Below are 12,890 nucleotides of genomic sequence, written 5' to 3'. Positions count from 1 at the left end.
GCATCATATAGTTCAAGTCCTTAATGATTATTAAAGATTTAACGGAAAAAAATCTGTACAAAACAACCACAGAGTGCACAACAATATATTTATTCTTAGTGGTTGGGATCTCTCAGCTTTTTTCCTAACAATAGATTACTCTACTAGCATTTATATTTTCAACTTATCTGCACTTTTTATTCTTTTAAGGGGCACAACATAGATGTTACACCTCAATGTTACACCTGGCTGTGTTACACCTGGTTTTAGATACTAAGCTTTAATGAGAAGGATGTTATCTTTTTGTTTGTCCCTTCAAAGCTACATCATTCACTGTGTATAAATATAAGAAACAACATAAAATTATCAATTTAAGAGATGATAAAGCAATAGCAAAAATACCAAACTTACATATACTTTTAAAAGGGGTAGCGGCACAGTTGTATTTAAAAATGTTCCCTGGCTTTGGAAGCAGAGAATTGCTTCCAGAACAGTTATCATGAAGGATGAAGGCATTTCAATAGGTGAGTCATAACAGAGGCAACATTACTAAGACCAGAGGGCAAAACAAACTTTCTTTCTGATAGTCACACAATCCTGTGTCTACATCTTGCTACACGAGTAATGGCTTTTTATATTCTTTTAAGAGCTATTGAGGAAATCCTATAGTCAAAACAACACTGGCTGAATGTGTATTTGAAATGCTCAATGTAAATAAATACTTATTTACTTGTCAGGTATTTGAATTTTTTCACAGCCTTAGAAGAGTAAATAAGATTGGGTTATTTACATTTTGCTACTGGCAATCATTGTGGAAGAACTGGCATGCTCAAGACAGTAAATCATTACTTGCTTCCAGCTTTCTATAAGCCTTCATTGGTGACACTTGAGTTCCAAAGTTTTCTCCAAAATCAGGAGGCGTATATTCTCTTGCTTTTAATAAAAGCTAAGACTGATGCAATCTCTCTGGCACTCCCCATGAAATCATATAAGACTATTGGGTAATCAATAATTAACTCAAATTAGAGGTGATTGATTGGTTCTGTCACTTCTGCAGAAAAAACACTGGGAAGCCAGCAGAAAAGATGAGAAATGTAAGAATTATCAACCAATAATGTAAGAATTATCAACCAATGTAACTAATGTAAGAATTATCAACCAATAGAAGAATTAATATGAGTAAGAGAACTCAGACTTGTAGCCAATGAACATTAATGTCTTTTTTTAATAAAATTATATAAATAGTGAAGAGTTGTGATAGTCATTGTGCTGGCTTTGTGGAGGTGCCATCCAGCCTCCATTTCTAGGCACAACTGTAAATAAGTGAAATACCTCAGCTCTGTGTGTGGATCTGCCTCTTGCACAAACTCTTTGGGACAACACCAAATGCTAATGACTTTGGGGTTATAAAAGGCTCTCATGGCCACACTGCCTACAGGAAATGCAGCTGCTACTGAATCATCTAGAAGATGTGTGGGGAGGTCTGAAGAATGCTACAGAGGCTGGACACTTTAAAGGATTTCCCCTCTGTACTAAACACTCTTGAGGATCAGAGGTTTTGGCCTCACATGTTTTGAAATATCAGCCAGACACAGGGATTAGGTCCAAGCAGAAAAGTTGGCTAGAACTTACTGTGGCATAAATCAACTGAAAAGTATGAATGTGAAAGAAAACCACAGATCTATTTACAATGTAATTCTGGTACAACTAAACTATAAGGAGTGGAAAAACCAATGTAAAAATTATAGACTGTAGAGATTTCATCTAAAATACTGGAGGTATTTCCAAGCCTTAAATTTGCTCTATTACCTACTCTTCATGTTGGCTTGCAAAATAACATTCAAAGCTTTGCTGAAATTTCCAAAAATGTCATGGTGTTTCAGTGATCCTTACATGACTCTGCAGCCTGCTCAGTGGTCCAGCAGAGTTTTGTGTTGGCCGTGCCGTCCCCAGCATCCTGCCTCCTGGACCATTACTCAGAAGAGAAGCACAGCATCTGGATCAGGGAACTACATTTTGGGACCTACATGTGGGGGAAAAAAAATGTAAGTATAATGCCACAATAGATTTCTGAGTGGCTTTCAGCCCATCCATTAAGATCGTTCAAAGATCATCTTTGTACTCATAGCAAGACCTCAAAGAGATACAGCAGAAAATGAAAGCATGTTGACAGGTTTTTTGGACAGTAATATTAGTATTTTTTAGGAAAGCAATCCCAACAAAATCTGCAAGAAAATAAATTTGTGAAGGAGGCTCCCTATAGAAGTTGTAGAAGCTCCATCCTGAGAGGTTGTGAAAAAATCAACCAAACCTGGAGCAACCTGCTGTGATGTCAAAGTTAGCCCAGCTTTAGATTTAAAACCTCTCAGGTGGGAGGCTTGAAGAAGGGTCCTGTATGTGCCGCTTCCAAATGTGAACTATACAAGGAAATTAGGCCTTGAATTAAAAGAAATTTGTTGGAGGATGGAAATATGAAAAAACACACAGATGTGTGATTGCATAAGCATTCTTAGAAGATGAGGCACAGAGAATTCCAGAGATATGGGCTGAGAATATGGTCTTGTTTCTGTAATGTGTAAAGACACTATTGCCAGTTTTGTATCCCCTCAGCAGCTGAGTCTTAAACAATAAGACTCAGTTTCAGTTACCTTTATTTTGATCAAAATGAACTTGGTGAAGCTGGAATTTCCTCCACTGAATTATTTACTCAGGCTAGTGATTTTCTTTTAAGTCCCCTTAAGAGTAATTCACTCATTTCCAAAAACAAATTAGCAGAAAATGTGCATCTCTTTTGTATAAAGCAAATATTTATAAGTATTTAATTAAAGCTGTGCTTTTTGGTAGTGCTTTCAAGTTTGGCAGCCTAGAAAATTGCATAAACCAGGTCCTGAGTGGCTTATTTTATTTACATAATTGCAGAAGAGATTTTTTGGCATTGTGTAGGTGGTCTCCCGCAGTCTCTTCACTGACATATTCCACCCCAGAGCTTCCAAGGCAAGCAGAACTTTTTTGTGTGCGTGTACACATATATAAAACAGGCTTTCTACAGGAACAGTGTTGTGAAGGCTTAGGAACAGAAATCAGTGATGCTGCTGGTGCACAGCAGTGGAATTTGAGTTGTATGACCGGATGGAGAACACAGCAAAGAATTAAGACATGGTGGAGGTGAAAGGAAAGAGAATGAGGATAGGAGAAGTAGACGGATTTATGATCACTAAAGCATATTCTCCCCAAGAACTTCAAACTCAATCCTATGCTTACTGCCTTCCCATGAATTCATAATTATAAAAAGGTATTAAATCTCTGATAAGAGTATGACATAATGATTTTCTTTTTCTCATACAGCATTTGTGAACCAAATGGATTGTTTTCACTAAATGGACCAAGCTCCTGGGAAAAAAAAAAAAAAAAAAAAAAAAAACAAAAAAACAAAAAAAAAAAAAAAAAAAAAAAAAAAACAAAAAAAAAAAAAAAACCACCTGTATAAATAGCTTTGTTTAAAAAAAAAGATGTGTAGGAAAGGAGACACAAGATCACAAAAAGAAAACCTGGGTTCAACGACAAAGACAGTTGGACGCAGCCTTTAGTCTTCTCCTTGCCTTCATCTCACCATCTTCCTGTGATTTGGGTAAGCTCCTTAACACAGATTTTTCACAAGCAGCAATAATTTTCTCTCTTACAAGAAATCCTCCCTTTTAATGGCTTTGCATATCTGCTCCTAGGATGGGATGCTTCATGCCCCACGAGCAAATATTTCTAGTTGCTATAGTCAGCTAGCTCAGATGCTAGCTCAGGTTCCTCCAGGGTAAATGTAACTCTTGAAGAAAAATGTGCCCTTGCAGAGCTTTGTTCAAAATGACTGCAAGTCCTCACAGCTGCACCAGAACACATTGAGGTCTAACTGAACACAGACAATCCTAGAGAATGCTAAACAGTCACTTAAAACAAAAATTCATCCCCAGGTATCACATACTGGGCCCAAAATATTTAGGTTCTTCCAATATTTTTTGCATTTGTAGAGTGAAACTCCTCTTTTTTATCCTTTCCTATCCTTTTTGAGAAAATTAACTAATCTATGGTCAAGAAGAAAATATATAATATACTGGTAAGTGGCAAATAAACATATACACACACATACACACACATATATATGTATATTCTAGCCAGCGTAAAATCACATTTCTTGTGCCCATATTACTATAATAATAAGTAATTACTATATATAATTACTATATTAATATAATAATAATATATTAATATAATAAAACTAATAATTACTATAATAAGTAATAAGATAGTGTAGCTAAGGCTGTAGACCTTTTCTTATTCAATAAAAATTATTGAAAAGTAAATAAAATGAGTGAAAGAAAGCTGTAAGCATGAGGCAACATGTGAATCCCAGTCTACTGACTTTGGCCATCACCAGCATCTAGTGTTGGTCACTGCAGGACAGGTTTACCCTTGGAATCCCCAGGCTGAGAATAGACACCAATGCAATTCCAGGTGGGCTCCTAATGCCACCCTCCTTTCACCCCTCTTCTTCCCACCCTCTCCTGAGTACAACTAATCATAGTATCAGCATTAATCAAACCTCAGGAACGTGAAAAAAAATTGACCTATTTGCCCTCCCAAGAAGCAGCACAAAGAAAAACTCTAGGACCTACACAATTGCTAAAGTACACTGCCAGGGAAACAAACTGCAGTCCTTGTTTTTCTGCCAAAGGTTATAGTACCTGAGCCTTTGAGTGCCACTGTGACTCTCACTCCTGTGGCCTTTTAAGCATGCTACCCACCCTTTGTTCTAACAGGTATGCCTCTTCTGTCTCTATTATTTTCATAGATTTCGGTCTGAGGTTAATTTGGCATTCAGCCTAAGGCAACTTGACTGTATGGCTTATACTAACAGATATAATTTGTTATTTTTGAGCAAGTGTGCTCATGTTGATAGCTTTTCCTCTTACAAGTAGGTTGGTGGCAGTAACCAGCTGCAGCTTTCAGAAGTCAGGCACATAGATTTTTCACACAGTCTCTGCAAAACCTCTCCTTAGTTCTGGAAGGGCAGGTAAGGGTCCCACTTCCCCTTACAAGACAGACAGCAATTTTGTCACTTGCCAGAACATGTGCAGGCCTCACTGGTAGAAGTGCCATCATTCTTAATTAGCCAATGCAGCATCAAAAGAGGCCACAGAATTCATGCCCAACTTTCTATGATGTTGCTTATCAACCAAAAATAACCAATGTTAATAGTATGTTAACAACATGTTGACAGTTAAAAGGTGTTTTAAGATATGTGAAGTAAACCTTGTCACTGTTGTTATTCTTTTACAAAAAATGGGTCTTCTACTGTATGTATCATTCACAAGATTTTTAGCTCAACAACTGCATTGTCCAATTTTTATTTTCACAAACAAGTCTATGGCAGAGAGTGACATGACATAGTTAATGAAATCAGGTCCTTTCTCTAGCAGAGACAGTAAAGTTTCTCACACCATCCTTATTTATAGCTTAAACTCTAGGGAAGAAAATTACGAACCCTTGACATTCACAGCCTTCTGGCAGAGAAGGGAAAGGTGCAGTGGGAATCATTTCTGACTAGCAGTTTAGAATATGATGGTCCCTCTACTCAAAAATAAATTGCAGGTAGTAAATTATCTTCTTTTATATTTTTACTTACAAAAACATATCCTAATATATTTGATAAATTTCAGTCATGAGTGGGCTGGATTAGCAACTTTGGTATAAGACTTTTTAAACTACTGCAGAGTGCAACCCTTTTAGTCTACATGTGTCTTTATTCTTTTAAAAGCAGTTCCTCAGCAGGCAAAAAAATCCCATCCACCATTTCTTGGTAATTGTTTAGAATTGACATTAGAGTTAATTGGTAAGCTATTAAACTGTTCAGTTGTAATGTATAGCAGCTGTATCAACAATATCTGAATGATCACCCTATGCTGCCACTAAGGAAATACCTCATCTGTTATAGCATGAAATACTGCATGATAATTTGTAATGATGAAAGTATCTGGTTACCTGCTTACAGTAACTTATCAGCAAGGACAACAGCTTAATTATATAGTACATCTCCTGATGGCTCCCAAATATTTCTACTATTCCTCACTAATTTCTAAGGGAAATAATAAATAAACAAATAAATAGGAATTAGTTTCCTTATTTTACAGTAGTACATTAATTTATGAGTGGAAGACAGAAAGCTTTTATTAGCTGCCAAGGCGCCTAAATTCTTTGTGTTCTCATCATGATATAAAAATCTATCCCTAGCCACCCATAAATCCTGATGGATGATGGAAAACAGGCCCCCGATCATTTAAAAGATGTGGAGGAAATGCTAGACCAGACATCTCAGAGAGTTGCGCATAATATTATCTCAAAGATGACAGCCCTGGTCAAGTGGGATCTCTGTTTACGCTGATAAAATACAGGCCGCTTGGATTAAATGTCTTTCTCTTCTGGTGCTACCTGCAGGTTCCTTCTGATCATGGGATCACAGGACCCATCTTGGGAACAGCACTGGACCAGCAAGAGCAGAGGAACCTGTAGTGTGCAGGAACCTGCTCTGTTTGGCACAGAGGCAGTGAGAAGATAAATTCATATGGGATCAATGATACGAAACCAGAAGTCCTTTCCTCTGTGAAAGAATTGTCTGTGTTAAGTATCAGGTGCCTCCAACATGGCTCTGTCCCACTAAACATCAGCTCAAAAAGGAATTCTGAGCATACATTCCCATGAGGAACTATTAATAGTGCTTTCCACCAGAGTTTGCTCTTTTTAGAGACAAACTCTTGTCACCTTGTTGGTTAATATGTCAGCATTCATTCTTGGAATGAATTTCTGTTCTATCAAAACCTGTAAAATGGGAATCAGACGCCTCAGCTGAGTGAGAAAATGTCTTTAAATTTTGTAACTGCTTATAGACAGTAAGATTTTGTTTCATACACATTTCTCTGAGAAATCAGTAGCTGATAATAAGTAACTGAGAGATTTCCTCCCTCCATTTCTAAGCAGTTACTTTTAAAATACTTTTGAAAATTAGAAAAATTCTAGCATGCATGGAGAGCAAATTGACATGTTTGGGATGTTCTTGTTTTGCCTAGCACTATAATTTGGTGTAGAGAATTGGCAATGTATTATAATAATGAGAATTGGTAATGAATTACAGTCCTATAGTTAAAATAACCTTTAAAGTCACTATCTTCCAAGTGTTTAATGCACTGAAAAGCCTCCAAAAAACCCACAAAAAACCAAAACCAAAAACGAAACAACAACAAAAAAACCCCACAACAAAAAAAACCACACCAAAAACAAAAACAAACTAAAAAAAACCCAACCAAAACCCCCCAAACCCACAGGAATGCCTGAACATTCACTTTCCTGGGTTTTAGCTACTAGTGATGGTGCAGTGTCAAAATAGAGAGTATAACAACAAGACTGAGTCATGTAAAAAAGCAAGAGGACCTATATCTGTAGTTTTGTGCAGAATAACAAGTTTGTTCCAAAAACTGAGTATGGGCTGCTATGCTTCCCTGCAAACAGTAGCACTGTGTTGGCCTGCAGAGCAGACACCCATTCTGGGTCACAAACCCCATTATTTGAACAGAATGGGATGTCTCAGTCAGCTGTTCTAGACTGCCTTTCTCCCTGCTGTGCTGGCTGCACAAGCTGAGCTCTCTGAGCACAGAAAACAGAAACATTGTTCTGACAGAACCCTGAACCTACACTGGCATGTGTCATGGGCAGTATCACTGTCTATGGCATGAAAGACACTGCAAGCTGAGGATGAATTTTCACTCATAAGGAAAAATATCTAGCATTATATTACACATACTGCCCAACTACTCCACATCAGCCTGTACCTCTGTCTCCTGTGACCCCTCTCTATTTTCAGTGAACTCTTAGGCAGATTTAGAATGGATCTGACCATAATTTTATTTTTCCCAGAGAATTCAAACATTCATAATGATAGCAAAATATAATGCATTCATAATGACATCATAGAATTGTTTAGGTTGGAAAAGACTTTTAAGATCATTGAGTCCAGCCATTAACCTGAGCAACACACCTATGTGTCATTTAAAGATCTTCAGTGTTGGTAACTCTACCACTTCCTTGGACAGCCTGTTCCAATGCTGGAGCCCTCTTTTAGTGAAGAAACTTTCTGTATCATGTAATCTGAACCTTCCCTGGCACAACTTGAGACTATTTCATCTTGTCTTATCACTTGTTACCTGGCGAAAAAATCAATCTCCACCTGGCTAAAACCTAATTTCAGGGTCTTATAGAGAGTCATAGGGTCATGCCCAAGCCTCCTTTTCTCCAGACAAAACACCCCCAGCTCCCTCAGCTGCTCCTTACAGGACTTGTGCTCCAGACTCTTCCCCACTTCCATTGCCCTTCTCTGGACATGCTGCAGCCCCTCAATATCTTTCTTTTATTGAGGAGCCCAGAACTGGACACAGAACTTGGGGTGTGGCCTCAGCACTGCTGAGTACAGGGGGACAATCCCTGCCCTGCTCCTGCTGGCCACACCATTGCTGATTCAGGCCAGGATGCCACTGGCCTTCTGGGCCACCTGGGCACAGCTGGCTCATGTTCAGCTGCTGTTGACCAGCACCCCCAGGTCCTCTTCCACAGGGCAGCTTTCCAGCCACTCTGCCTCAAGTCTGTAGCATTGCATGGCATCAAACTTTGGCACTTGGCCTTGTTCAACCAAACAAGGTTGAACAGTTGTCCTTGGTCCCTCAATCCAGCCTGTCCAGACCTCTGCAGAGCCTTCCTACCCTCCAGAAGGTCAGCACTCCCACCCAACCTGTCATCTGCAAACTGAGGGTGCACTTGACACCTTCATCCAGATCATTTGATAAAGATACTGAACAGGGCTGGCCCCAGCACTGAGGCCTGGAGAACTCCACTGGTGATTGGCTGCCATCTGTATTTAATTCCATTCACCACCACTCTGGGCTTGGGTAACCAGTCAGTTTTTCACCCAGCAAAGACTACACCAGTCCAACCCATGATCATCCAATTTCTTCAGAAGAGTGTTGCGGAGGGGAATCAGCTAAGACAAGCAGGAGTTGTCAAGGACAAGGACTCCTCATGCCTGATCCTGGGCCTGATTCTCTGGTTGTCCGATTGTTGATACAGGCTAGGTAGCACTCAAGATGATCTGCTCTGTAACCTTCCCCAGCAGCACAGTCAGGCTGACAGGTCTAGTCCCATTGCTGATGTATTCACAGAAATATTTTTTTGTGTGTGTGTCTTTTAGGGCAGTAGCCAGATAAAGCTTCAGTTGGGCTTTGGCCCTCCTAATTTACTTCATGCTTAACCTCCTGTTTGCTCATGTTGTGTGTGCTGGTGCAGAGGCACTTCCATTGAGGTGTTGATTCCACGACCTCCTTGGGGAGAGGAAGTCTAATTCCTACATTACCATTCTCAGGTGCTTCCACAGCTTCCAAAACATTACTGACCCTTGTGTCTTTGTTGCCATATGGATCTCCATCCCCTACCTCCAGTGGCAGACAGAAGCACAGTCAGGCAAAATCTGGTGGGATACCTTCAAGTTTGCCTCTAGTGAGCCTGGTTTTACCCCTTTCCCCATTCTAGTTTAAAGTTGTTTTGATAAGCCCTGCTCTTCTGTGCAAAGATCCTTTTCCTCCTTTGGGACAGGTCTACCCCATCCATTGCCAACAGGTCTGGTGTTGAGTAGACGAAATCATGACCAAAATCCCTAAATTCTGTGGGTGACACAGGCTTGGAGCCAGGTATTGGTCTGCTGGATTGTACCATTCCTCCCCTGCAACTGGATGCATAGAGCAACAGTTGTGCTCCTGATCCCCTAACAGCCATCCCAAGGCTCTGGAGTCTCTTAATTGCCCTTGAACTTCTTGTTGCAACTTCATCACTGCCTCCCTGAGAAAACAGAAAATAGATAATAACCAGAGGGTTGTGCCACAGGAGGACACTTTCACCTCACAATCTTTAAGCCAGGGCCCAGAAAGGATGCAGAACTCCTGAAGCCTTTCTGGTCTGCATATAGGGCTTTCTGTCCCCTTCAGACAGGATCTTCTATGACGTCCACCTGTCTTTTTCTCTATATGGAAGCAATTTTGACACAGGGCACAGGCTGAATTAACTACAGTGGCCCCTCCAAGACAGATGGTCCATCCTCCTCATTATTGTTCCATTCCAGTTGCAGAGCCTCCCACTCATGTGCCAGGCCACCTGGGGCACTGGGGCAGTCACAGGTGAGACGTGCAGGAGCCTGTCGACATTCCTCCATCCCTTAAGTCACTGTGCTCTGACAGGCAGAGAGAGGACCAGGAATCCCCTGCATCATGCAGGGCCTGTCTGGGGGTGCAATTCCAGCAGTTTGTCTCTCTCACACTCCCGGATATCCCCATTCCTGGAGCACTGGTCCCTGTACCAGGGGTTGCCCACTTCTGCCTCTGGTGTGGGTGCAGGGCAGGGCACAGCTATGAAGTCACACTCTAAGCTTAGAACAGTGCAGTAGACTCCCAAATTAACCACCTCTATTAAGCTATAAAAATTGTTCATTTAGACTATGTTGACCTATAATTATCTCCTTCCAAGATACATTTATAACCAAGTGATACCTTTCCATTTCACTGGTACATGCCAAGCAAATATGTAATTCTAAATAGAAATAAACCCGATCCTGAGAAACAAAGGAAGCGCTACACTACATACTACTCGGAAAGTATAGCCAAACATGCTGTGATGATTATCATCAGGAGTTTGTTCCGCAATATAAGACTCTCTCAAAAGAAAGCTGCCTAAAAATATCTTCTTTACACAGAAGGAATTGCAAGATAGTGGTTATGCACAGGAAGGAGAACTTCCTATTACGCATACACAGATATAATTTTGCAGGTTTTGACAATACAATCCATGACAAGTTTCTACACCCTGCATCTTTTCCCTTTTCCATGATTACATGACTAGGTAGAAAGCATTATTTTTAACAAGACTCATCAGTGCATGTGTTTACTCTTGTTTGCTACTGATTAAAACCTCCTTATTACACTGTAACCTCCCTGTTACACTATCATCTACAGAAACTCTGTCACTGTTTTCAGTAGGATTCCACCGACTGCAGATTTTCTGTTCTCTGCCTGCATTTAATACTCTTTCAACTGTATACACTAAGTAAATAACTTTTCTCCCAGTTCTTTTGCCTCTGTCCTCGCTATGTTAACCAGGCTCCAAGCAGTAGCTTTGTTTCCTCCTCATTTTTCGCTGAGTGAATTTGTTAGCAAACAATTACAAATTTTCAGGCTAGTTCCAGTTTTCTCTATTTGCTGATTTCTCTAACACAGCAGAAAGAGAAAAACAGGTGCCAAGTGCAAGGTTAAATACAATACTTAAACTATGTTTTTTATACGAAATCTTATTAGACAGTTTTTAAAAGCATTTAATAATATGAAGCTAAGCTCTAAGTTCCCTCACCTTTTTATTACAATGACGAAAAAACGAAAAACAAGAGGATGTCAAAAGTTTTGAAATACTCACAAGTCTCGGAGTGTCGAGCAGCAAGTCGACGTGACACAGACGTTAAAATAATGTTTGCACAAGTGACAGCAGCATATGCTCCACCCCCTCCTCCATTCTGTTTTACTTTCAGTTGTTATATAAATAATTTTGTACCTAATAAGGTGGAAATTATTCTCAGGACAAAGAGCAGACCGTAAGCATTTCCTACTGCCACTTCCGAGCAACTTTCAAACTTGGGGAAACTAAACCTAAACAAAACAACACAAAAAAAAAACCTGTGGAGAAATACATATGCCTACAATTTAGAAGGCAGGCATGTGACTGCCAAAGGAAAAGCAGCTGACTGCTATCTGAAGCATGGACCTTCCTGGACACTCCTGTTTAGCATTCCCTAAAGGAAGAAGGCTCATGGTTTGTGCCCCTGCTGCTGCGCTTTGTAGCTTAACCTCTGGGCCAGGGTTTGGCAGAGTTGCCGCGCTTGGAAGCAGACACTGTAACTTTGTGCCGTGACTCCTCCTCCTCTTTGCAACATGAACAGTGTTTTTTTTACTGGGGCAGCTGCCTTAAGTGGGAAAATGCAGTGGCCTTTCAGGACAACACCAAGAGGCCATGGAAGAAAGTTGTGAAGAGAAAAGAGTTTCTCCAAAAGTCTTCTCCATCTGGCTTGCTGTGGAACAGCAGGGCAGAGAGGTGGCATAGGCCAGCAGAAGATCCTTATAAAGGATCTGAAGGAGCTGAAAAGAATAATCTGCAAATTGCATTGAAATCCAAAGTTGTGGATTTTTAACTGTTAGGAAAAGGGGGGATTTAGTGTCTATAATAATCATCGGCAACGGCAGCTGTAATCCTGAAGTCTTCATAATAAAAAAACTTTTGTTCCTTGAGATAAACTTGAATGTCTTGAAGATGAGACTTAGCAGCTCCCCAAGAGTACTGTCAGGTTTCCAGGAACCATCACTTACCTGTGTAAGTTTCATGCATTTGAGAGGCAACAGTGAAAATAGTACTTGATCTCTGTGCAATCTTCTTTATATCCTCAGGTGTGCTGGTCTGAGTGCTAGTTGTTATTCTGTGCACATCACACTGAGACATGGCAAAAATATTCTGCAGGTAAATAACAGGGTTTTAGAAATTACTCTGACTCCTTACTGAAGAAGAGATGAGTTTCTGGAGCTAGGCATTTCCTTCTTTCTTCTCAGTGAAATAATGTTTTTTTCAGGAACACTACTAATAAAACAATACGAGTTAATTCACTGTGCTGGCATGTTCTATTACAGAAAGATTCCAAAAATCTATTCATGACATAAATAAGACTTCTGTACCTTCAACAGCTGTTCTACAAGTGAGAGAAACAGCGCCTGGGACTGAATGTGTCCAGAGAGCAG

The 12,890-nt window shown here is 40.1% G+C and overlaps 1 protein-coding gene across 2 annotated transcripts in view; it reads right to left on the bottom strand.

Annotated features, from left to right (window-relative positions):
• The window catches only part of IL15 (interleukin 15), a 49,813-nt gene extending 37,831 nt beyond the window's left edge, over positions 1–11,982 (bottom strand). The window contains exons 1-2 of one of the 2 annotated variants that reach the window (XM_083862437.1): positions 11,461–11,982; positions 1,873–2,002 (exon numbers count right to left, since the gene is read on the bottom strand). In XM_083862437.1, coding sequence (XP_083718563.1) covers positions 1,873–1,935 — 63 coding nt within the window. In that variant the 5' untranslated portion in view covers positions 1,936–2,002; positions 11,461–11,982. The remainder of the gene's footprint in view (positions 1–1,872; positions 2,003–11,460) is intronic. The other variant, XM_083862436.1, reaches the window with a different exon arrangement.
• Positions 11,983–12,890: the final 908 nt, after the last annotated feature.

The sequence above is a fragment of the Zosterops lateralis genome, assembly GCF_965231275.1.
Source record: "Zosterops lateralis genome assembly, chromosome: 5".
Lineage (NCBI taxonomy): Eukaryota > Metazoa > Chordata > Aves > Passeriformes > Zosteropidae > Zosterops > Zosterops lateralis.
The sequence above is the reverse complement of the archived record's forward strand: the minus strand, read 5'-3'. Positions and strand labels throughout refer to the sequence as shown.